The sequence below is a fragment of the Platichthys flesus genome, chromosome 1, assembly GCF_949316205.1.
Source record: "Platichthys flesus chromosome 1, fPlaFle2.1, whole genome shotgun sequence".
NCBI lineage: Eukaryota > Metazoa > Chordata > Actinopteri > Pleuronectiformes > Pleuronectidae > Platichthys > Platichthys flesus.
Genome location: NC_084945.1, coordinates 998,093 through 1,022,583, shown reverse-complemented (window position 1 = coordinate 1,022,583; position 24,491 = coordinate 998,093). Strand labels below are relative to the sequence as shown.

At 46.4% G+C, this 24,491-nt stretch overlaps 1 protein-coding gene across 1 annotated transcript in view; it reads left to right on the top strand.

Annotated features, from left to right (window-relative positions):
* The window catches only part of LOC133957287 (SH3 and multiple ankyrin repeat domains protein 2-like), a 68,528-nt gene that overhangs the window by 22,731 nt on the left and 21,306 nt on the right, over positions 1-24,491 (top strand). Inside the window, 6 exon segments of the mRNA XM_062392791.1 lie at positions 1,981-2,047; positions 11,149-11,584; positions 17,932-18,071; positions 19,285-19,398; positions 22,590-22,633; positions 22,635-22,672. Coding sequence (XP_062248775.1) covers positions 1,981-2,047; positions 11,149-11,584; positions 17,932-18,071; positions 19,285-19,398; positions 22,590-22,633; positions 22,635-22,672 — 839 coding nt within the window.

Below are 24,491 nucleotides of genomic sequence, written 5' to 3'. Positions count from 1 at the left end.
CCCCCCCACCCGTTCATCCAGCAGCTGAGGGACAAACTGAAGAGGTTCTGCTGATGTTCCTCTGGGCTCCGCCTCCTCCCCCCCCCCGCTCTATACACAATCATCTGTCTCCATGACGACCAGAGGAGAGCAGGAAGAGACTGGATGTGGGGGAGGTGATGGTGATGGTGATGGTGGTGATGGCAGGAGTGGTGGTGGTGTGGTGGGGGGGAAGCTGGCGGATGCATGGTAATGAGGAGAAAACTGTGGCTGTGGTTCCTGATTCTTATTGGTTCCTGAGCCACAACGACAGATCTGAGGAACAATCTGAATGATGTTGATTTGGACTCAATTGAAATCCTGAATCCAGAGATTCAGCTGTGACATCACTGTCATCCTGAACATCCAGGCGAGGGGCGGAGCCTGGGTAGAGGGGCGGAGCCTCCAGCTGGTTTGGATGGAGCCTGTGGCCGGTCAGAGCTTCAGGAGCCGCTCGCCGGTTCAGTTGGTTTCACAGCAGCTGTTCAGAAGATGATGGTTCAACCATCTTCTATTTAAAGCAGCAGGCTCCGGGTCAGGGGGACGAGCGGTTCACACCCGAGTCCTTTTCAAACACAATCACTTCAGCATCGATCAGTTTTCGTCCTCCTGACGTCCCGTCCTCCTGCGGGACAACGTCCTGTCACAGATCTGTCACAGCAGTGCACCATGGGAGCTCCTCAGAGCGAGTGGGAGAAGCAGGCAGCCTTCATGATGAAGGACACGTCCCCTCCTCCACCTCGCTCCCAGGAAACATCTCATTTATTGACTCATGTTTCAGTTCAAAGCTCTTTTTCTATCAGCCAGAAAAAGGGACATTGTATATTAATGCAGCGCGTTGAAAAATTCAACAGGATCCGTTCTGGGGAAGAAGAACATCAGCGTTACGTTCTCCAAGTGCTTGTTCTCACTGAAGCTGTGTTTTTATTTATATGAAGAAAAGGTCAGAGAGCAGAGAATTACTTCTCCAGCCAGCTCGGCTTTAATAATACACCCGCTCTCCATCCTCTCCTCTCTCCTCCTGCTCCATGTTAGTTCTCCAGGAATCAGTGCAGGCTTATATAACGCTGCCAGCTTCCTCCTGAGGGTTGTGTCAGTGTGTGAGTGTGTGCACGAGAGCAGGAGCGTGCACGTGTGCAGCTCATGTGTGGGATACGACTGAGTTTGCACGATGACCCCGGCTCGGCTCGAACTGGGAACCTGCAACGAGCGACAGGAAGCGGGAACTGGGTCAGTGACGGGTTTCAAACTCACACCCAGAGAGGGAGGAGACCTCGTTACTGCCCCCTGCTGGACACCCAGAGAGCACACTGAGGCCAGTCCATCAGAATCAGTGAAATGATGATGAATTCAGGGAAAGGGTTTTGTTGATTTTAAACAGAAAATTTGACCAGAAGCTTGTGTTGATTTGTTTACTGGATAATATTTTATAGGTGTTTTTATTTTTGTGTATTTCCACTTTACAGCAAAGTTCAGAAGAAATCTCAGGAATGAAAACTCTTGATTTGTGTCACAACAAACATGTGACTGTGCATGCATGTGCACGCTGTTATGTGTGTGTCTGCGTGTGTGTGTGTGGGTGTGTGTGTGTCATGGATTACTTGACTTCATGCTGCGGACGATTAAAGCCGAGATTGGAAGTTGAAGGAATCACTGAATCACCACAAATTAGAAAAGACGTTGATTCTTTATTTATTCCAAAGTCAGTTGATTGTGTTAAAGTAGTTTTTTGTATTTGTCTAATCACACAAACAAACAGTAAAGTTAATTTCTCTTGTTTCTCACATGTTTCTTTGCTTCTTACAACAACATTTACTTTCTTCTTCTCTCTAAAGTTATTTAAATTAAAATGTCAATTCTGAGTTGTGCTCTGTCCTTTATTGTTATTTCTATTTCCACAGACAAGTTGTGTGTTTTTATTTCTTTTCATTGTGTCCCTCCTCTCATCCTCCTCGTCTCCAGGTCGCCATTATCGCCGGGAACTTTGAGCTTGCTGAGCTCATCAAGGACCACAAGGAGACGGATATCGGTGAGTAGCAGAGCTTCTCTTCTCCATCCCTCCATCCCTCCATCCCTCCATCCCTCCATCCCTCCCTCACCTATTCTCCTCCGGCCGCCCAGCGTACGTTCCTGAATCTCCCTGCGGATACATTTCAAATCCCCCGGCGGTCTGATCCTCCTAAATGCCCCCCCGGTGTAATCCCCGCGGTGGGATTACGGCAGCGTGGCCCAGAGGATGAAAGTTGATGTTTACACCGGGAAAGGCCCCGGGGCCGATTAGAGAAATGATCAATGCCTCGTGCAGCGGGAGCGCTCATCCCCTGCGAGCTGATTGGTCGGTTTCCTGAAGTGTCGGCCGATCGGCGCTCTTCTGCCGGGATCTGATTGAGTCGGGAGATGAACTTTAGATTCTTCTATTGATGGTGATTGAGTTTGTGTAACGCTGCTACGCTCCTGGTTGTGGAGGTGAAACACGCAGGTCAACGGTTCCAGGTTTCATATCTGAAACTAAATTTAAAATTTGTTTTACACCATGGACTATACAACAGGTGTCTCCATCGCCCCCTGGTGGCTGACTGCAGGATAGGTCATAAATCCCACCTCCTCCATGTTAGAAGATGGGACGTGGACGTAAGATGAAAGATGGTTTCTGTGATTTCAGGTTGTTCTTATCTCACTGATGTTTGTTCAAGCTTCTGATCATTTTGGTTATTATTAGTTGTTCGATGATTTAAAAACAGGGTCAGACGTCATGATTGACAGCTGATACTGACTCCTGATTGGTCAAGCTCCTCGACTCAATCACTGCTGCACAGACTGATTGACATTTTTGAGTATTAAAGGGTTAATTTCCCTGCAGACTGCATGAACATGGAAGCTGGTGAGTGAGGATAAAGTTAATGAGTGATTTCTCTCTGCATGTGTGTGTGTGTGAGCGAACGAGAGGGAGGTGAGAACACGAGGAAGATTTCACACCAACTTATAAAAAGGGATTAAAAAAACATTTTTTGAACAAGTCCCAGTTTTTTTTTCATCCAGCTATTTTCTACCTTGGTTGCTTCGTCGCCTCTTCTTCACTGATGAAGATCTGGAGCTCACACTCGTCACCTGATCGAGACATGGTTCAGCTTCGTCTCAAAGAAAGTTGATGTTTACACCAGGAGTCAGTCACCTTCAGAGGAGTTTGTGTTTCTGTTGTTTATCCTGTTGAGACACGTCTCTGGTTTCCTGCCAGGAGCTTTCACACTTTGTTCCCACGATGATCGGAACCAATGAGAACCTGTGTCTGCTGTCCTTTGACCTGAGAGTGAGAACTGCTGGTTTTCATTCACATTTAGAAACAACAACCAGAAGCGAGCAGGTTTGTAACCAGTGGAAAATGGGTTCTAGGTTGGAACCCAGTGAAAGAAGCTCATACTCAGATCCTGTGGAGTCAGAGCAGCTCGGGGATTACGAGGCCTCGGGAAAATGAGAAAAGATGAACAGACAAATAGATAAATATAGAGAGGAGGACGGAGGAAGAAGAGGTTGAGGGGGGAGTGAACTGAGAGAGAGAGAGAGAGAGAGAGAGAGAGAGAGAGAGAGAGAGAGAGAGAAATCTAATCTAAACTAAAGATGTAATCCTGCAATCGTTCCCCCCCCCGCCGGCTGCCTCACTCGACAGCGACCTGGTGAACGGCTAAACTCACTGTTGCTCACCTCCCCCCTCCCCCCTCCCCCCTCCCTCCTCCCCCCTCCCTCCTACCACACCATGTCAGTCCCAAACCATGAGTGATCGTGGGGCGGGGATTCAGACGCCAATCATCTCCATGTTTGGACGTTGAGTTTGGCCCCGCCTCCTTCTTCAGGGTGGATTGTGTGACTCTCAGTCAATTGTCACGTAACTTACAAACAAACAATGCACAATAACATAGAACACTACAGTTACACAACAAACGAGAGTCAGGACAGAAGAGAAGAAAACATGAAATTTGTTTTGACCTGATATAGTTATTGACAAATCAAAGAAACACAGAAATGAGAATTGTTCAATCCGTCATTTGCTCCTCCTCCCCCGAGTTCCTCCTCGTCTCTGGAGAAGATGTGAGTTTGGTCTCTGGTGCTGGAATGAGGTGAATTATCTGGTCCTGTGATCTGTGGACAAGCGTGTGCAGCCTGACGTCTGTCATGCACTTAACGTGTGTGACCTCTGTTGTGTAGCTAATAGTTAGTGGTTCATGTAAAGGTCGGAGCGTGGGGTTACCAGGAAATTACCACAGCTGCAGGTGACCAATCCCAGGTGACCAATCCCAGGTGACCAATCCCAGGTGGCCACTCGCAGGTGACCAATCCCAGGTGACCAATCCCAGGTGACCAATCCCAAGTGACCAATCCCAGGTGACCACTCCCACACTCAGAGACTTTATTTGTCCTCAGATTTTAAGTGTTTGTGACAAGAACAGAAAAATTGTACATTCATCCAGGACAACACAATAATAGATCTAAAAGATACATAATAAAATAAAAATCATTATATAATAATATTGATATGATATTATATTAATGTATAACATCAAGGATTTTGTTCTTTGTGAAACTTGACGTTGAACTGAACGAGATGCTGCAGATTCTTTATTTTGTCACAGAGACAGAATGAACTTCTGATTCAACACAACACAACACTAACACTTTAATAATGACTTTATAATCATAAAAGTTGTCGTGTTTCTCAAAATGTCAGATGTTCCTCTGACGTAGACGTAAAACTGTGTTGTGGTATTTAACTGTACAAATTACTATGAGCAGCAGAGGACACAATGATACACAACATCTGGAGCGAGGAGAACAAAACAAATCATTTAAACGACTAATACAACACTAAAATGAGACAAAAACCACACGCAGACACACACACAGACACACACAAATGATCTGTTGGAAATGTGTACAATAGATTAGTCCAACGTGTCTGTTGTATTTCTCTAACACAGCAGTAAGCCTGTGTGAGGATGATTGACAGATGGGCGCGATTAGACCACATGCTGCCAGAGTGTCAGGGAGCACACACACGAACACAGACACACACAAACACACACATACACACACATCCGTGCACGTGACACATTCACAATCCACCACCTTCACACTCATTTCTTCCCAGTTTAGCAGACGCTCTGTTTGCTTCTCTTAAAACCTGCTCAGTCTGATTTAAACCTGAAATCAAATGAATCAGTGGATGTTGATGAGAGTCCCTCAGCAGGTGTCTCCTGCAGGAAGACGTCCACCTGTCAGGCTGGGACGCGTCTCACAGGACAGAGAGGACGCCATGTTTATGCACCAGGGTTTATTTTTACCTCCACACAGAGACGCATGTTAGGAAGACTGTGGACGGGACCGCGATCCCGGAATAAATCAATTAGAGACAAAGAGAAATGAATTAAACATCTTTAATGAGAATGTTCGTCCGTGTCTGAAACTGTAAATTAATAAAAACCCAGCGTCTGTTTTCATATCATCAAATAACTGAGGAAACCAAACTGACCAGAAACATCAGAGAGATGAGAAGCAACTGGTTTGTGACAGAGTTAGATTCACACCACGATGAAGTGAGCAGCGGTTACTGATGAGTGTGTCTGTGTGTGTGTGTGTGTGTGTGTGTGTGTGTGTGTGTGTGTGTGTGTGTGAGTGTGTCACATTATATTATTATTTACTATTTGGCCAAACCAATAAACTTGAGGTGATTGGACCTGAGCCAGACTGGACCCAGTGTGGCCGGGGCCGGGCGAGGATCTAGTGGGATCTAGTGAGTTCCATCGGGATCTACTGGGATCTACTGGGATCTAGTGAGTTCCATCAGGATCTACTGGGATCTAGTGAGTTCCAGTGGGATCTAGTGAGTTCAATCAGGATCTACTGGGATCTAGTGAGTTCCATTGGGATCTAGTGGGATCTAGTGAGTTCGCTCGGGATCTACTGGGATCTACTGGGATGTAGTGAGTTCCATCAGGATCTACTGGGATCTAGTGAGTTCCGGGATCTACTGGGATCTAGTGAGTTCCAGTGGGATCTAGTGGGATATAGTGAGTTCCATCGGGATCTAGTAGGATCTAGTAAGTTCCAGTGGGATCTACTGGGATCTAATGAGTTCCAGTGGGATCTACTGGGATCCAGTGAGGGGATCAGAACGGGATCATTTTCCTATAACGAGGCTTCGACTCCTTCGCTGTGGATCATTAACGGAGCTGTTTTCACTGTTTCAGTAATTTGTGATTCGTGGTGATTTCTGTGAACAGGAGTTGTGTTAAATCAACTGAAAAATGAAACTTATACATTTGAGAGCAGATCCAGAATTATTTGTATGACTTTCTTTGAGATATGACATTGTTTCACATTTGGGATCTCAATGAAACAATCATACGACTGATTTCTATGAGTTTGTGAAACCTGGCTTCATTCGGAGGCTTTTGAGTTTGATCTCCTGAGTGACGTCCTGGTTTCCTTCATGAAACCTGATCAGTGACTGGAGCATAAATCCATATCTACAGTTGTTGGATTTTAAAGTGATTTCCAGCTCATTGAACGATCAAAGGGAAACTTACTGAGAAGCTCTAATGTGTATTTTCCTCGTCATGAAGGGAATCTGCTCTCACGCTGCATCATTGCATAGTTTATGATAACATATGCTTTGCGTGGGGCCATCTGCCTGGTGGGGGGGTCACTCCTCGTCTCGTTTGAATCCGTGAGAAGTCGACCTTTAACAAGGCGCCTTCAGGCAGGAAGTGTGTGACCCGACGTCTTGGCACAGCGGGCGAGCACGGAATCGAACCGTGTGCTGGCAGAGCGAGGGAGAGAGAGAGGATCATATGCTCATTACATCATACGACAGGCAGGTGTGTACGCAGGGCTTTAATGATGTATGGAGCTGAGTTGCCTAGCAACACAAAGGAGTTGTATCTCAGCTGGCTTGCCCCCCCCCCCCCCCCCCCCCCCCCAACAGCGGTCTGATGTCATATCCACTCCGGAAATTTCTTAAAAACGAACAAAAGACTTAATAAAAACATTTTGAATGAATCTAGATCAGAATCAGAACCTGTCTGTTAATCCTGGTGTCATGGATCAGCTTTGTTCTCGAGGTTGTTGGTTCGACTCCGGACTCTGACATCAACCGCCTCCTCAAATAAACTGCATACGATTTACATACTATAGAGAATCTATCTATAATCCATCTAATGTATTCATGATGTTATTCTCATATTTCTATGAATTATTCAGCGAGCACCAATTAGCACTTTCCTTCCATTAAGAACCTCCTCTCACAACATCTGTACAGAGCAGGATGAGCAGCAGCTGAGCTTCAGAACCAGAACCGGACCTTTAATAGAAATCAAATCTTCGTTGACCTGATGGCTTCATCCATGTGCAGGACTTTCTCTGACCCTGGGAGACTGGGCTCAAACCTCTGGTGTGTGGTCGACCCACTGAGCCACAGCAGCCTCTGTGGAACCAGTTTGTTTGGGTTCAGTTGATCTGCTCCCACTGGGTGAAGGTCTCTGACGTGTGGAACCTGACAGGATCCAGTGTCTGGTTCAGAAACACAGATTTCACTTCTGTTCTGTCTTTCACTTCAATGTTTGTCAGATCAGGAGAATTTTAAACAATTGTCCAAATTTCCTCCATGTTATGGATTTGAATGTGAAGTTGTTCTCAGAATCTTTACGAAAGAAGTTTTCGAGCTGTAAAACAACCTGTTCTTTCTTCTTATCTCACAGGCGTTAAGGGATCATGTGATTTATTCTCTATATCCTGGCCCTCGTGATCTCTTTCGCTTTTTCTACATTTGGCGTTATGAAATTTTGATTTGCCCTTTGTTTGCAGACCCTTTATTTTCACTCGGCTGTTTCGAGAAGATATGATTTTATTGTGTTGGTGTGTGTGTTTGTGTGTGTGTGTGTGTGTGTGTTGTCTTCACAACACCTGAGGCTGTGATTGCTGCGATGGGAGAATCGTTGCTTTGCTCCTGCTCTCCTGCTGAAGCTTTTTAAATTGAGCGTTTGGTCCGACACTGAAACATTTGAAAAATTCATCTCATTCAGTTTTGTTCCTAATAATTTTATGATTTTACAGTTTAAACACACAAAGTGTGTTGAGATTAAAACTGATCTGTAGTAGAGGAGACTTTTCTCATTTGTAAACCGAACAGCACTAGAGATGATAACCATGAACTTCATCCATAATCCTTAAAGCAATAAATATGTTATTAGATTTACTTTATTAATTATACTCGTGTTAAAATATCTTGATCCAGGAGGAAATGTGGGAGAAATATAATTTGGTCTTTAAAATGATTTATTCAGTCGTGTTAGCACCTGAAAAATTATTATTATTATAAGCTCCTCCTCGCAGCATCATGAGGACCAGCAACTCTCTCTCTCTCTCTCTCTCTCTCTCTCTCTCTCTCTCTCTCTCTCTCTCTCTCTCTCTCTCTCTCTCTCTCTGTCTCTCTCTCTCTCTCTCTCTCTCTGTCTCTGTCTCTGTCTCTGTCTCTGTCTCTGTCTCTGTCTCTCTCTCTCTCTCTGTCTCTGTCTCTCTCTCTCTCTCTGTGTCTCTCTCTCTGTCTCTCCCCCCCCCCCTCTCTTTCGCCCTCTCTCACTCTCTCTCGTGGTAAAGAGAAAGGGGGTGTGTGTGAGGGGCGGGGTTGTTGTATTCATATGTGTGTAATTGGAGTGGGGGGGGGGGGTGTCGGGATCATGTGCGCAGCGCGCGGCTGCTCGTCTCCGCGGAGTCGCTGTCCGTGGTGCTGAAGCTGAAAGTCGGAGAAACAAAAAGTCCCGATGAAGATGAAGAAGACGATCGTGAAGATGATGATGTCGGAGATGAAGAACACGAAGCTCGAAGACAAGTAAAGAGCAGGAGTGAAAATGAAGTCGATCATCAATGCCTTAAAGAAGGAAGGTAAGAATCCCGCTGCCTCTTCACGCACAGTGTCAAACCGTGCGCGTTGGCTCCAGCGTGAACTTCAGGTGGAGTCACCTCCTGTCTTCATCCTTCTGCTAGAAGGTTCCTCGCGTCGCTCGAGGTCCTGGTTCTTCTTCACCGGGACGGAATCAGGTCTGCGCGTATTTAGGTTAAAGGAATAATAATCAAAAGCTGAAGAGAGGGAGGAGGCGCAGCGCCGGGGCCGGTTTGTAGGTCACAGAGGGGGAGAGGGATGGAACCAGGCTCCGCGGCTGGAGGAGACGCGCACAGACACGCACAGACACGCACAGACGCGGGGACATGCGGTTCCTCTCACCCGCACCAGCCCAGACAGGCTGACCATCTGCGCGCGTGTGAAACCTTGTTCCGGTCGCTGTGACTCGTTTTCTCAATGGAGCCCGTGGAGCCTCCAGGCGAGAGGAGGCTGCTGAAGAATCTGGATCCGGTTGGAATCAATACACACTGAAGCAGCTCAGCGTCACTGATCTCATTCTGCTGCCGTTATTAATATTAGAAGTCATACTTTCGTAAAGAAACACTCATCAGTGCCAGTAAGTAGCTTTTATTGGATTCATAGAGCTGAAGCATTAAAGTGGCAGCGCAGTGTGAAAGTGTTCAAACGTGCAGGTTGGTCCCAAGTTCCATTAGTGACTGTTACAGCCTCAAGAATCAGTGTTTTCTCTCATTATACATTCACACGTCCCCACAGTGGTCCATCTCTGAAACTGATATTTAAATGAATGATTTGCACCTTGTGATGTTTGAGATGTTGGAATCTCACACAGCTTTTTATGAAACAGTGGAAAGATCAGTGACTGAAGTGTCAGATGAGGAAAAGCTGGCGGGTGACACAGTTTCCATCAGTTCACAGAATAGGTGAGGGAGAATGTTGAGAAAAGTGTAAATCAGGGAACGTTCGGATGAATTCTAGAAGAAGTCTGAGAAACCTTCTGAATTGAATCCCCAGTTTAGTTTTTTTCTGAACGTAAGAAACCCAATAAAAAGCGTAAACTCTGCAGCGAGCAGGAAAGGGAAGTTATGAATCATCACCATTTTGCGTCACCACTGACAGCGCTGTGCCACATAACAGTAATTTACCCATCTGTCATCTCTCAGGCACCCGCAGTGCATTGTGGGACGTTTATGAAACGTAAAGAATTGATTCCGTCTTTCTTTTGTTCTTGTGTGAGATTTCTAACGATCAGATAAAAGAAAGTGGAACAGAGATTTAAATCTTTAAATCTTCATTTAAAAATATCTTGTGTCTCAGCGAATGTCGTCCATGATGTAGCTGGAAGTTAAAGGTTCTTTAAAGGACGTGAACATGACGCAGAAGTACTGTTGCTCCCTCTGATGGACGTTTTGAATATGACATTTCCCCCCCCGACATGTTAACGATGGATCTGAAAAGAGACTTTCAAACTGAGGAGATCCTGGGTTTTGGTTCCAGCTCCTCGACACCAAAAACCCTTAGTGTGCAAATGATTCCCAGAAACAGAGCAGGTCCATGTATTTCTGTGTGTGTGTGTGTGTGTGTGTGTGTGTGTGTGTGTGTGTGTGAGTGTGTGAGTGTGTGTGAGTGTGTGTTTTTGTGTGTGTGTCTGTGTGTGTGAGTGTTTAGCTGCTTGGAAACCACACACCACAGAGACGCATGCAAACAGTATGTGCTAGCTCATTAGCTGTTAGCACCTCTTCTCTTCATCAACACGTCAAGGAGAGAGGGAGGGAGAGAGAGAGTGAGAGAGAGAAGGAGAGAGAGAGAGAGAGAGAGAGAGAGAGAGAGAGAGGAGCCAATCATCAGTTAGCTCAATAGTGTGAGTATGGGATCGATATTTAGATGATGGATGGTGGACGGATGGACAGACAGATGGATGGACAGATAGATGATGGACAGACAGATGGATGGATAGATAGATGATGGACAGACAGATGGATGGATAGATAGATGATGGACAGACAGATGGATGAATGGGTAAAGAAAAAGGTAGATAGATGTTCCCGAGACTTTAAATCCACGTCCCATGGGACCAGAAAAGAGCCAAGATGAATAAAAACAGTCCAGTATGAATGAATTTAATTCCCTCTCCCTCTCCCTCTCCCTCCCTCTCCCTCTCCCTCTCCCTCTCCCTCCCTCTCCCTCCCTCTGCCTCTCTCCCCCCCCCCCCTCTTGTGCAGTGCCTTTCCGTGAGGCCCCAGCCTACTCCAAACGCCGCCGGGGTCCAGCTTCCGGCAGCAGCGGAGGAAACAGCTCGTCTCCCTCGTCGTTGTTGGCTCCGCGGGTTCTGCTGCGTTCCAACAGCGACAACAACCTGAGCGTCAGTCAGTACCAGCAGCAGCAGCAGCAGCAGCAGCCCGGCTCCCCCGGCGGCTGGGCCCCTCACCTGCAGCAGCACCACCCGCACAGGGCCCCCCAGCAGGGCCAGTCGCAGCCTGGCTCGTCGGCGTTGCACCGCAGCCTGTCCCCCCAGCTGCTCCAGCAGATGCCCAGCGGCAGCCCCAATGGCACCGTGGTGGTCCGGACCATGGGGAGGGGGGCGCGGAGCCGCTCGCCCTCCCTCAGCCGGCTGGGGGAGGAGTCTCGAAGGGCCATGGCCTCCCAGCGGCAGCCAAGGTGAGAGCGTGCCGGAGACCTGTCTGTCTGTCCTCTCTCGGACTGTCGGTCTGTCCTCTGTCAGGGTCAGAGGTCAGGGGTCAGGGGTCAGAGGTGAACTCTGGGTCCTGACCCTCTGCGTGTTCACACTGATCTACAGCAGCCAGGTTATTTAGGTCTCTGATTAGGTCATTAACCCAGTTCCAGTGTCCTCCTTCCTCAGAACCACCCACACATGGGGGTTCCTGATGGATCCGACCTCCTGTTGGGTTCTGAGTCTCGTTGAAGTCCATCAGTCACTGAACAGCTCAGGTCCTGCTCCTCCTGAAACATCTCACTGATGTTTGTTCAAGTGTTTCTGATCAGTTTGGTTTCAATCCGTTATCTGATGATATAAAGACAGGCTGAGACGTCCTGATTGACAGCGGAGACTGACTCAGGATTGGTCTAGATCAGAGATATTTCAGATTTATTTCTGGACAGTGGGAGGAAGTGGACACGTGTCGGCCATCTTTATTTTGGTCTGTGTGCTAGAGGGACTGAAGCAGGTGAATACTTCAGCCGCTGTTTGAGCCTCACGTGTCGGTCGGTGTGAAAGTAGGAGTGAGGAACATCATTTAGCTTTTTCATGATCTGGTTGAACTTTGCCTTTGAGCAAAGCATTCTCCTGACTTGAGTTGAGGGTCCACAGCTCACCCCCCCCCCCCCCCCCCCATGTATGATTCCTGGTTCTTCTGGGAAACCTGCGATTGAAAAGACAGTGGTCTCCTTGAGAAGCTGTGGTGGCCAACACACACTTTGCAAATATGTGCAAGTTTGTATGTATGTGTGTTTGCTTTATGTACGTGTGTGTGTGTGTGTATGTGTGTGTGTGTTCGTGAGTGTGTGTGTGTTCCCACCTCCACCGGGCTGACTTCATTCAGAAAAGCCAACGCACAGCTGTGTGTATCCGTGCACGCTCTGTGTTGTGTTCATGTGATTGGTGACGGATTAAAGTGTGACAGGCGTTAATCTGGAGCAGTGTAACTGTCAATCCCGAATTAAGACCCGTGCTCTCTGGCCTCTTCCTCCTCCTCCTCCTCCTCCACCTCCTCCTCCTGCTCTTCCTTGGCAGATGGACACATTTGGACGCTCCCTGCTCGCACCAACACTGCCCACACTCTAGCTCTTCTTTCCTCCGTCCGATGTCGAGGAGACGAGCACCGAGCGAAAGAGCAGAGCTGCGAAGACCGAGCGGCAGAAAAGAAGCAGGACGAAGAGCAGAGAATGGAGGAGGAGGAGGAGGAGGAGGGGGAGGCTGAAGAGCTGAGAATAAAAGCACAGAACGAGGGGTATAGAGCGAGGGTGGAGGGGACGGAGTCGAGGGAAGACAAGTGACGGAGGAGCTGAAAGACGGGGCAGGGAGACGGGGGAGGACAGTTGCTGCAGCAGGAACATGAACATCACTATCGTGTCTTCTGATGAACTTGACGATGAAAAGATTCTTGAGGGCGTGAAGAACGTGTGATGCTCCACAGAGGAGCTGCTCCTGTGGACGGAGGTGAAGACAGTGAGAAACCACTTTAATCATCCTGAAGACAATTTGGTTTAAGTTATAAAGAACTACAGACATCAGGGAAACGGTAAAACAATAAAACAGCTTGAAAGAGCTGTTCTTTGAAAACAAACTAAAATGTATGATAAGTAAATCAAATAGTTCTCGTGGCAGATGAGCAGAAGCTTTTAAGAAAAAAGTGTGTTTTCCATGTAAGGGTTAAAGACCTAGAGAGGGAACATCTGGAGCTCTGTGTGGAGAACATGGGATGTGTCCCTCATAACATCTGGAGCTCTGAGCTGCTGCTCTGGAGTCAGATAATTTGACGCTCCAGCCTCCAGCTCTGATTGGACAAACACTCGTTGATGATCCTTCAATCTGTCGTTCAGTGAACGTCTCCGAGCAGATGATCGATTCTTTGATCAGGAGATGATCTGCTCGTTGTCTCTTTGAGTCTGTCACAGAAAACTGACAGTTATGAATCAAAGGATCTTTGTTACAGCTCGATATTCACAAACTCAACTTCAGAGAGGAAACTTGATACTCAAACATTTTTGACAATCAATTAATCTTTTCTGACATTTTACAAATCATCTCAACAGTCTGAGTAATGATATTATAGACTATATATAATATAATAATAACTTTATTTAACAGCCGTTACAAAGTGCTTCACAAAGAAGATGAATAAAAACCAGGAAACAAAAGATTCATGTTTTTACGTAGATATAAGGAACTGTTCTTTCTGTAATGAATTTTACAGTAGATTCATAATCAGGTCTAGAAAGTTCATTTGCTCTAACTTTTAAAACCTTTGCTTTGGTTCTTCAAACATCATGGAGCTCGTGACACATGGGGAGATGATCAGTCCTCTTCTCCACCCGCTGCCCCGTCGAGCCCCTCGTTCCTCCGCTCTCTCACTTCGTCCTCCGCTCTTCCTCTATTCTCTGCTCCCATAATGCACTGCTCCACATCCAACCTCCGCCCACTCACATGACAGCGTCTCTGTGGCTTCCCCCCCTCGCTCCCACTTGACGTGTCGTTTGTAGAATGTAACCCACATGTCAGCCCACACACACACACACACACACACACACAGTTACGCACACAAACGAGTGCACGGTGACAGCTGTCAGTCAGACCCGCGGTGTCATGGCAACAGCTTCCCAGAGCGATTTGGTGAGAAATGAGCCGAGTCCAGAATCCAGAGCGACTTATCATAAAACCACAAAGCTCCTCGTGTGGATGGGAAAGGAAAACACACACAACTTCACATGAACAGAGGTTGAACCCTGAGATTCCATACATATTACTCACTGTTATGATACAGTTAATATGATTCTGTCCTCACCTCCGTCACCAGGACGCAGCAGGAAAATCCAGAAATCAAGCAAATGTTGAAAACCAAGATTTCCTCTGTGAGACGATAAAAATCTGTTTCATCATAAAAACGACACTAAAAAGAGACGCAGGAGGGAAACAGTGACCTACTGTGTTCAATCTATGCTGCATTTTGAATTAATAAGTACAACATTAATATATAAGTCAAGTCAGACATCTTGTTTTGTCTTGACTCAACAGTCGAACGTCTCAGGTTCAGGAAGTGAATTCCTCCTGAAAAGAGTTGTGACCCTGGAACCAGGTCGAGATGAATCGTGATCATAAAACATCCGATTCAGAGCAAATCTACCTCGGACAGTTAAAACATTATGATAATCAATGACCTGGTCGAGTTTCAACATGTTGCTGCTGATTGGACAAAACGTCTGTTGACACCGTTTAGATGAAACATGTCGTACAACATGAAAACTCATAGTCTGTCGCTCTCTCTCTTTTTCTCTCTCTCTCTCCCTCTCCATCTCTCTCTCTCTCTCCCTCTCCATCTCTCTCTCTCTCTCTCTCTCCCTATCTCTCTCTCTCTCTTTCTTTCTCTCTCTCTCCTCCCTCCTCAATCCAATAATAGTGAAGAGTATGCACAGCTGGTATTAATCAACACTGTCTAATTAGCGCCTCAAAGCCACCTGGGTAATTGCCAAAGGGAAACATGGCCGCCGGGTCCTCGTCTCTGTCGAGTCTCATGTTTCTCCCACACCGTCAAACCAACAACATTCACATCACGTGTATGAAAACAAGCTTTTATGAGTTTGTGTCGATTCTCCAGTCTTCCCAGTGAAAGCCTCAGTGATGGACCAGTGGGTGAATCTGAGATCAGGAGCTGGAACCTGCTCTGATCCAGTTACTGAGCGAGGACGTGACTCCCTCGCCCCTCAGCTGATCTGAGACCTTCTCTCAGTTCCTCGTGTAGAGCCAGTAGTGAAGGAGCTCTGTTTCCTGTGATGAGCTGTTCTACAGTTCCTCTGCATGTTAATGGTTCTATTTACGTCTGGAGCAACGTGTGAGAGTTATATAATCCTCACATCAGCAGAAAATACATCTGATTCATTTGCTTCTATTTCGAGAGGCTTCTTGATTTTCTCTGTTATCACATGGACACGGCTCCGGCAGCAGGAAGGAGACCAGTGGTGGAGCTTGATGTTTGATTTGCATTCGATGGGATCATACAGTGAAGATGTTCTCAACTGTCAATCACTTCAGGGAAATCAAGAAACAAGTTAGTGTGACAAGAGGATAAAAATCTGTTTCATCATAAAACCACAGAAAACAACACAGATTACAGTAGAAAATAAAAGCAGTAGTAAACTGTGAGGAGCTTGTGACACTAATAAGATGAAGTTTCATGTAGTTATATATATATTATTGATTATTAGATTATTCAAACTAACACAACATAATAGATTTAATGTGACATTTTTCATTGAACGTGTGTGATGAAGTTAAATGAACATTTTTTATATACTTTAAAACACAAAAATCTTTTGAGTGTAAATAATTTAAGGATTATTGTTAATTTTACTTAATTTTCGTTACGACAACAACATTAACAAAATCACTTCTTCTTGTTATCTTCAAATTAAAAGCACAGTGCCTGTTTTGCTGCTGAGAGGCTTTGTAATGATCTGAAGTACAGAGCTTTTATTTTGAAAAGATACAAACTTGGGTCTGTAGATTGTGATGTATGAAAAAAAAAAAATCAGTTCAGTGAATCATTCAAACTTATATATAAACCCGACACGTGAACAGTGATAATGTCAGTTTCATATTAGATCTTCAGTGCAGATGAACCAGGTGGGATGAACACAACGTTTTCTATCTTCACTCTACAACGTGGACTATTTATAAAAAACACAAACTATAATAATGTGACAGATTAACGTAGAAGAGTTTGAGGACGACTCACTCCGGAGAGTAATGAATAATCCTGAAGTATCGACACAGGACGAGAACACAACATTACAAACACAAGGTGACAACCGGGCCTGATGGGACTGAGGTGATGAAGTTAAAACTCAGTTCTCCACAGTCTTCATGACACGAGAGTCCAAAGTGGACGAGTCAGCAGAGGCTTGTTCTGATTGGATCAGAGCCGTGTGTAGTGAGCTCGGGTCGGTCCGTCCTCTGGAAGCCAGCAGCCTCACTCCCTGTCTGAATGGGGTTAGATCTCCAAAGGCCCGTGAAGGTTCGGGAAAGAGCCCAGTCTACAGGACAAGGTGACCCACTTACTGGAAAAAACATTTCCTTCCCCTCTCTCTCTCCATCCCTCGCTCCTGCTCTCCGTTCTCTTTGTTCTCCTTTAATCTCCTCGTTTTTCCTGCGGTTTTAATCATGGAGAATAAAAAAGGTTCTGGCTGAGGACTCGATCCTTTCAGTTCATTTGAAGCTTTGTATTAAACCCTGTGTTTCTGTGGCCTGACCTCCGGTGCCACGTTCTCTCTTTTCACTCCATGAGAAAACCAAACGTCTCCCATGTGCAGTGGTTGAGCTTCATTTGAGTCATTTAAGTGACACACTTATTTATTTACAATAAAAATTCAACAGCTTTTTATTGAGGACAAATAAAATCCTTCACCGCACTGGAGGATAAAGCTGCAGACTTCTGCTCTTTGATGCCGTTTATTCCCTCATATCACTCCATCTGTTGGGTGAGTGTTGTTGTGGAGGTTGACCACTAAGTGGCGCTGTGTTATCATGTCAGACACAGCTGGCTCGGCTGCTGTCCTCTCTGTGGTCACATGGACGAGCTTTTCATAAACACACTTTATATTCATACGTATAAAAATGCAGCTTCACTTCTCATGTTGGTGCAGAGTCCAACTTTCCCCTTCGTCCTCTGCTGGGACGTCCTCATGTGATGTTGTCCTGCTCGGATGTCCCAGAGTCTCTGGCGGCGCCCTGCATGGTCCATAGTGTCTCCTACCCACAATCCTCTGCAGCTCTGTGGGTCAGAGGCAGCCCACATTCTGCCCCACTTACTACTGGAGACACGTGTCTGCTGGCCTCCCAGTCTCTGCTCGGCATAATTGCTTTGTGTGTGTGTGTGTGCGTGTGTGTGTGTGCGTGTGTGTGTGTGTGTGTGTGTGCTCATGCTAATTTGAGGCAGCCCATAATGTTCCCGTCTTTCCTTTTTCAACTGTCAGAGTTTTTTATTCAGGAAGTTTGAAACGTTGTTGACCTTTTGACCTCCAGTGTTTCTCCTTGTTCTCTAACGGTAGATGAGATTGTTTTATGACAATGTCGCACATATTTTCTCCTCTTCACAGATTCTCAATTTTTCTGCAATGCCAAACACATCAGCATCAGATATTTTCATTGCAACTGGAGCCGTGACACTCCAGGACTCCACTGAAGTCAAGTGTTGTGTAGTTGTGTCTGTGTTAGTTTCCCTAAAGTCGTTCTCCCTGACCAGCTCTGTTGTGTGTTTGTGTGTTTGTCTCAGTCTCAGCAGTCATGGCGAGGGCGTGGGCACCAGGAGGAAGCTGTACAGCGCCGTCCCCGGGAGACACTTCGTGGTGGTGCGTCCCCACACCGCTCAGGCCGAGGGGGAGATCAACCTGTACAAGGGCGACAGGGTCAAAGGTGAGACAGAGGTCACGGGTCATATACAGCCCTAAGCGTGTTCAGTGGAACGAGCCAGTCAGAGCTCACTCACAGACTTCGTGTGACTGCAGGGGGCGCTGTTACTCAGTGAAATGAACCTCATGTTTTAAGTAAAGTGAAATATCAAATCTGCAAACACTGAACCCAAGAGGAACTTTGAGTTCACAGTTATTTTTGATGATTTACAGACGTTAACCTTCAAACTCCAGAACAATCCAGAGAGCTCAGATGAAACGTGATCAGAAAGATTGTGTTTACGTCTCAAACTTTCATGTTCAACCAGGAGGCAGGAAGTTGTTTTATTTTGAAGGTTCATTGAATCATTTAAAGTCAAAGTTAAAATGAGTAACTAGTTTCTAAAGCTCTGAAATAAGTGTTTAAACTAATAAATCCATTATCTGACACCACTTCAGTAAATGTACTGTTAGATAAGATGTCCTCTGTCACCGGATGAAAGATAAATCAACGAGTTAATAAAGAATCTGATTCGTCTCATTACGTCTGAAAATCAAAGAGCAATTTACCAAATCTGATAAAAGTGACTCAGATTCACTGCAGATCTGCAGCTTTGACCTGCTGAGAACCAGAACCCACAGTTTGGTTTAATAAGCTTTAATTACATGTCACTAATTCACCTGTCGACTCTGAGAAAAATGAATTCACAACATTAATATCGATATAATATTAAATTGACTCAGCAGCCAAACTGTGCCCGAACCCACTGAACTTTATTTGGACTCTCAAGTTTTTACGGATACTAAATGTTTACAGTATTTCAGTTTGATGAGTGATGACATGTGATCGACTGAGGGAGGAGCTGGAACCTGACGACACAGAATCAACTGAACTTCATCCAAATGAAAACCAGCCGTGACTGTTCTGCTCTTCATCCACTCATCATTTCATCTCAGGCATAAAATCAGCTGCTGCTGTTTGTCAGGTTTCATTAATCTGACATTTTCCTTTTTCATGTGGTTTCAGTGTAAATAGAAAAACAACCAGCTGCTCATTAACAAACACATGAGTTAGATCAAATGTCCAGCTGATTCCAGAGCAGTGGAGACCTCCTGCTGGTCAGACTCACACCCAGTGAGACCTCAGACCTTCAGCTGAGCTTTGAGCTCATCCCTGTTCAGATGTGGCCTTCAGATGAACTGATGCTCTGTTCTTCTTTCACTTCCCTCTCCTCCAGTTCTGAGCATCGGAGAGGGGGGGTTCTGGGAGGGCAGCGCCCGTGGCCAGGTGGGCTGGTTTCCAGCCGACTGCGTGGAGGAGATCCCGGCCAAGGCCACCGAGGAGAGGAGCTGTAAGTCCAACGACCCGGGGCGTTCGGAGGGTGGGACGTTGTGTTATGTAGGACGCGCTCTGTTTGCCATCACCCGTCCTGAGGAGACACACAAAGAGCCGAGCGGGGACGGCTCCTGAGGCGGCACGTGGCCTCTTCCTCTCCAGTGCGTGTGTCCCGACTTCCTGTCCCCCAGGCTGTGGTGCACAAAGCTAACGCTGCTTCGCCTGCTCACTCAGCCGAGCTCTGATGTCCCCTGGGCGCAGGCTAATGAACATATCACGCCATGCCCCCCCCCCCCCCGTGAACACCACATCCCCCTGGTCCCTGCGTCTCTGAGCCCAACTCGTAGTGGGCGCAGTTTAAAGACACCAGCGTTCCCTCCGTCTGTCTTTGTCCTTGATCCTTTCATCCTCACTGCTCTGACAGTCTTTAATTATTGACATTATCATAAGTACAGTGTTGCAGGAGTCAACTCCCCCCCCCCCTCTTAGTCGTCCCTGCTCTTTACGAGTGTGTCAGGAACGACGGAGGGAGATGGGGAGCGACTCCTTCTCCTCTCTCTCTCTCTCTCTCTCTCTCTCTCTCCTCCCTCTCTCTCTCTCTCTCTCTCTCTCTCTCTGGCTGTGTGCCGTCTCCTGGTTGGCTGATTTGAAGCCGACTCGGGGCCGTTGGCACAGGAAGCTCCTCTCACACTGAGCAACATTCAAACTGCCCCGAGGTTTGCCTGAAAAGAAAGCCTGTCAGAGAATGGGAGCACAGTATGGCGACTCGCAGAGACCCGCGGCCTCGGGATCGACCTTGTGACGCCGACTAACCGCGGCTGATTGAGGAAGTAAACGGCAACAGACCACTACCGAGATTTTATTTATTTATGCCTCTATGGTTATGATTTAACAGACATTTTTCGGAGAGGCAGTTTGGAGTCCAGTCACCGTCCAGTCCTTTGATCTGTTCATTAATATTCATCTTCAAAGGAATAGTGTAGAAACACACGTCTCAGCGGGGGGGAGATGAACAGTTAGGAATCACGAGCTGTGTTCCAGGGGCTGCGTCCTTTAGAGGACGCATGGTGGACATGAGACGGGCGGCTCGTCCTGCCCTCAATGCTGTCACATGGTTAATGTTCAGTTGAGTTAAAGTCGGACACTCACATGTTGGACGTCTTGTCTCCAAAACACAATGAATCCTGGGAGATGTTGGGCGGTGAAGGATCCATGACACAAGGCAGTGGCAGGAGCCTGAGACGAGGGACAGCGCTGCTTTGATTAAATATCGTCTTAAAATGTCTCCAAAGAGATTTAGACCCTGTCGTGTTTTATTAGCAGCTTTTATCTGCTCGTCACATTTTGACAGAAACACAATGAAGAAATACGTGAGGTTGATTTAGATTGTGTGTGTCTCTCGGAGGTAACGTGTGTAACTCATCAGGGTTTCTACCTTTTCATCCCCGACGCAGACGCTGATTCAACTTCAACACCTTTAGCTTCTAATCCCTGGAATTCAATAGATGTGATGCACGAGGATTAAACTGTGCTTAGACACGCTTTGTTAGGGTTCAGGTTGGAACCTTTGAGAGGGCACTCGAGGAGCTGTGTGGGGAACACACACACACACACACACACAGACACACACACAGTGTCAGTCAGCAGCGCATTCTGCCGATGCTGCAGATTCCTCTGAAAGCTTCTCTGAGTGTAGCTGTGCTGATCGTGAACCTTCAGCTGCTCATAGGAAAACGATTGTTATGAATCTGAGAAGCTGGAGAGAAGCTGCAGAACGTTAAAGGGACTGAAATTAATAAGACTCGTGAATATTTGTTCACGATGTGACTGAAGTCAAATGGGTCACTGGCAGATTAAGGACACCATTCTTCTCTTCCAGGTACAGATCCTGACATCTGGACTCAGATCTGAACAGCTGTATTTCACTGACCTGTACGAACTGGTGGTTTCTGTCGTGTTGCACGCGGCTCAGGTTAAACCCTTTGAAAATCATAAACAGACACAGAATCAGAAACAGACGACTTCTGTTATTATCTCGCTCGACAGCTTTCATTGAAAAAGAACAGAAATAAATCATAAGCAGGAAAACGCAGCAGTGACTTCAGCTGGTTTCTAAAAGAGACTCCAGTGACTCAGAACCATTAAGACCTGGTATCAGATCAGAACATAGATTTGTGTACTTGCCAATATACTCAATATTTTCACACACATGCACACACACATGCACACACATGCTATATATACACACACACCATCTGTATTGATCAGTGACCATAGAAACCAGCGGGCTGCAGTCACACAGCAGTTGCTATGGAGCGTGATCAAGTTCTCTCTCTCCATCCCTCTTTTCTTTATCCTACACGTTTTCTCTGTCTTCTCCTCCCTCCCCCTTTCTTTTCTGGGAAGAAAAAAAAACACAATTTATTTTTTTCTCGATTTGACGACGTTGAATCAGGAGGGACGAGAAAATAATGTTCCTGCAAAGAGACGAGATGTAAGCCGGATCAGAGGAGATGGAGTTTCTGTGAAAGTGTGACAGCTGGCGTGAGGGGGGGGGGGGGGGGGTTGTGAAGGAACGAGAGAGGGAGGGGAAGAGGAATCTTCACTGGAGAGGTTGTGTTTGTGTGTCTGTGTGTGTGTGTGAGTACAATATGCTTTTTTAAATTCTAAGTAAAAATCAAACTTTTCTACTCGTCTATGAAAATATAGTTTCCAGTTTCCTGTTTGAAGCAAACGTGTTTAAGTACAAAGTGCAGATGAAGGAGAAACAGATTAGAAACCTCCATCAGGTGACGTAGCTCAGCTCCTGCTCCGTCATTCATCATCGTACCATCACAGTAAAGATCAAATCTTTGACATTTATTATCCTTCCTCTGGGTCTCCGGTTGAATTCCTGGTGGGTCACCTGCAGACGGTTGAGCCCTAAAACACACGTGTGGTTCATGGATCTTAAATCCTCACACAGAAACCAGTGAACCATTGAGTGGACGCTGGGGGAGGAGGAGCCAGGAGCTGGTTTACTGAAGGGGGCAGGTCCAGGATCTCAATGAACAGGTTCGATGGACTGTTTGGTAAACGAGTGTTGAACCTGTTGTTGATGTTTAGGTTGGTAACCGTTTCACCGTCTGTCACGTTTCCTCAGAGCTTGGCTCTCATTGGTTAAAACCTGGACGTGAACGTTGATCTTGCTCTGCTGTGATTTGTCAGATTCCCGAGCGGATCGAGCCGACAGACGGAAGCTGTTCAGACACTTACACTGTGGGGTCCTACGACAGCTTCGACGCCTCCAGGTGAGACACAAAGACACACACACACACACACACACACACACACACACAGAGAGACACACACACACAGAGACACACACACACTACACTGTGGGTCCTACGACAGCTTCGATGCCTCCAGGTGAGACACAAAGACACACACACACACACACACAGAGAGACACACACACACAGAGACACACAAACACTACACTGTGGGGTCCTACGACAGCTTCGACGCCTCCAGGTGAGACACAAAGACACACACACACACACACAGAGACACACACAGAGAGACACACACACACACAGAGACACACAAACACTACACTGTGGGGTCCTACGACAGCTTCGACGCCTCCAGGTGAGACACAAAGACACACACACACACACACACACACACACACACACACACACTGAGACACACAAACACTACACTGTGGGGTCCTACGACAGCTTCGACGCCTCCAGGTGAGACACAAAGACACACACACACTAACACACACACACGCAGAGTGACACACTCACTCACACAAAAACATAGACACACATACACACATAAAGAGACACAGACACACATTTCAACACATACACACACGCACACAAACAAACATTTACACAAACACACAGTGATTGGATGTAACAAAGTACATTTACTTAGTTACTGCAGTTTTTCATGTCTCTGTACTGAAGTAGATTTTTTTTCATATACTTTTTCACTTTTACTCACTGCGAATATCCAAATATTAGTTTGTTCTACTTTTACAAAGCACTACGGCTTCATACAACTTTTAGTAGTGATAGTAAAGTAATGGTTTTTAGTAAAGTAATGAATAACAATCAATAATCAATATGATAAATAAATCAATCAATCAATAAACGTTAGACCTCACCAGACGACCATTGCTTTAGAGAATAGGATACACTCTGCAAGTAATTTTACTTTGAATATGTATCAAGTAGTCTATGTACTTTTACCCAGTGGAGACGTTAATGTGGTACTTCTACTCAAGTACTGTTCTGTCTATTTAGAATCTCTCCAGCTAAACGTCCCTCAGCCAAGAGAAGCAGGAGCTGAGTCGTCAGGTAGAAATGTGGCTTTAAACGATCCTTGTGGTATTTTGACCAAAATATGTTACAGACATTTGATTAAGACCCATAGGAGCCACATCAACTGGTGAAATGAGCACAATATGTCTCTGTTAAGATTCAGCTTGGTCCTCTGAGCCCAGAGGAAACTTCTCATTCCTCCTGACTTGAATCTCAGGGTTTCCACCATCATGAGCTCCAGGAGTTGTTCTGCTCCACTCGTCCCTCCTGTCCTCCGCTGTCACATCCACTTCAACACCAGCTTCATTAGAAACCAAGAGAGAAGGTTGCTCCTCTGTGTGTGAGTGTGAGTGTGTGTGTCTGTGTGATGTGTGTGTGTGTTGCAGTGTGTTCTCCGGTCCTGCAGATTGAATTACTCAGGTGAGCTGGACGTCCTCTGCAGAACATGAGGATAATTGAGCTGTGGGTTGTGTTTGATCAGCAGCAGGTCGCCTGTCCTGCATCATCAGAGGTCTGAACATTAACATGGAGGAGGGAGGGAGGAGGAGGAGGGGGAGGGAGGAGGAGGGGAGGAGAGAGGAGAGAGGAGGGAGGAGGAGAGAGGAGAGAGGAGAGAGGAGAGAGGAGAGAGGAGGAGGGAGAGAGGAGGGAGGAGAGAGGAGGGAGGAGGGAGAGAGGAGAGAGGAGAGAGGAGAGAGGAGGAGGAGGAGGAGGGAGGGAGGAGGAGGAGGAGGAGGGAGGAGGAGGAGGAGGAGGGAGGAGGAGGGAGGAGGGAGAGAGGAGGGAGGAGAGA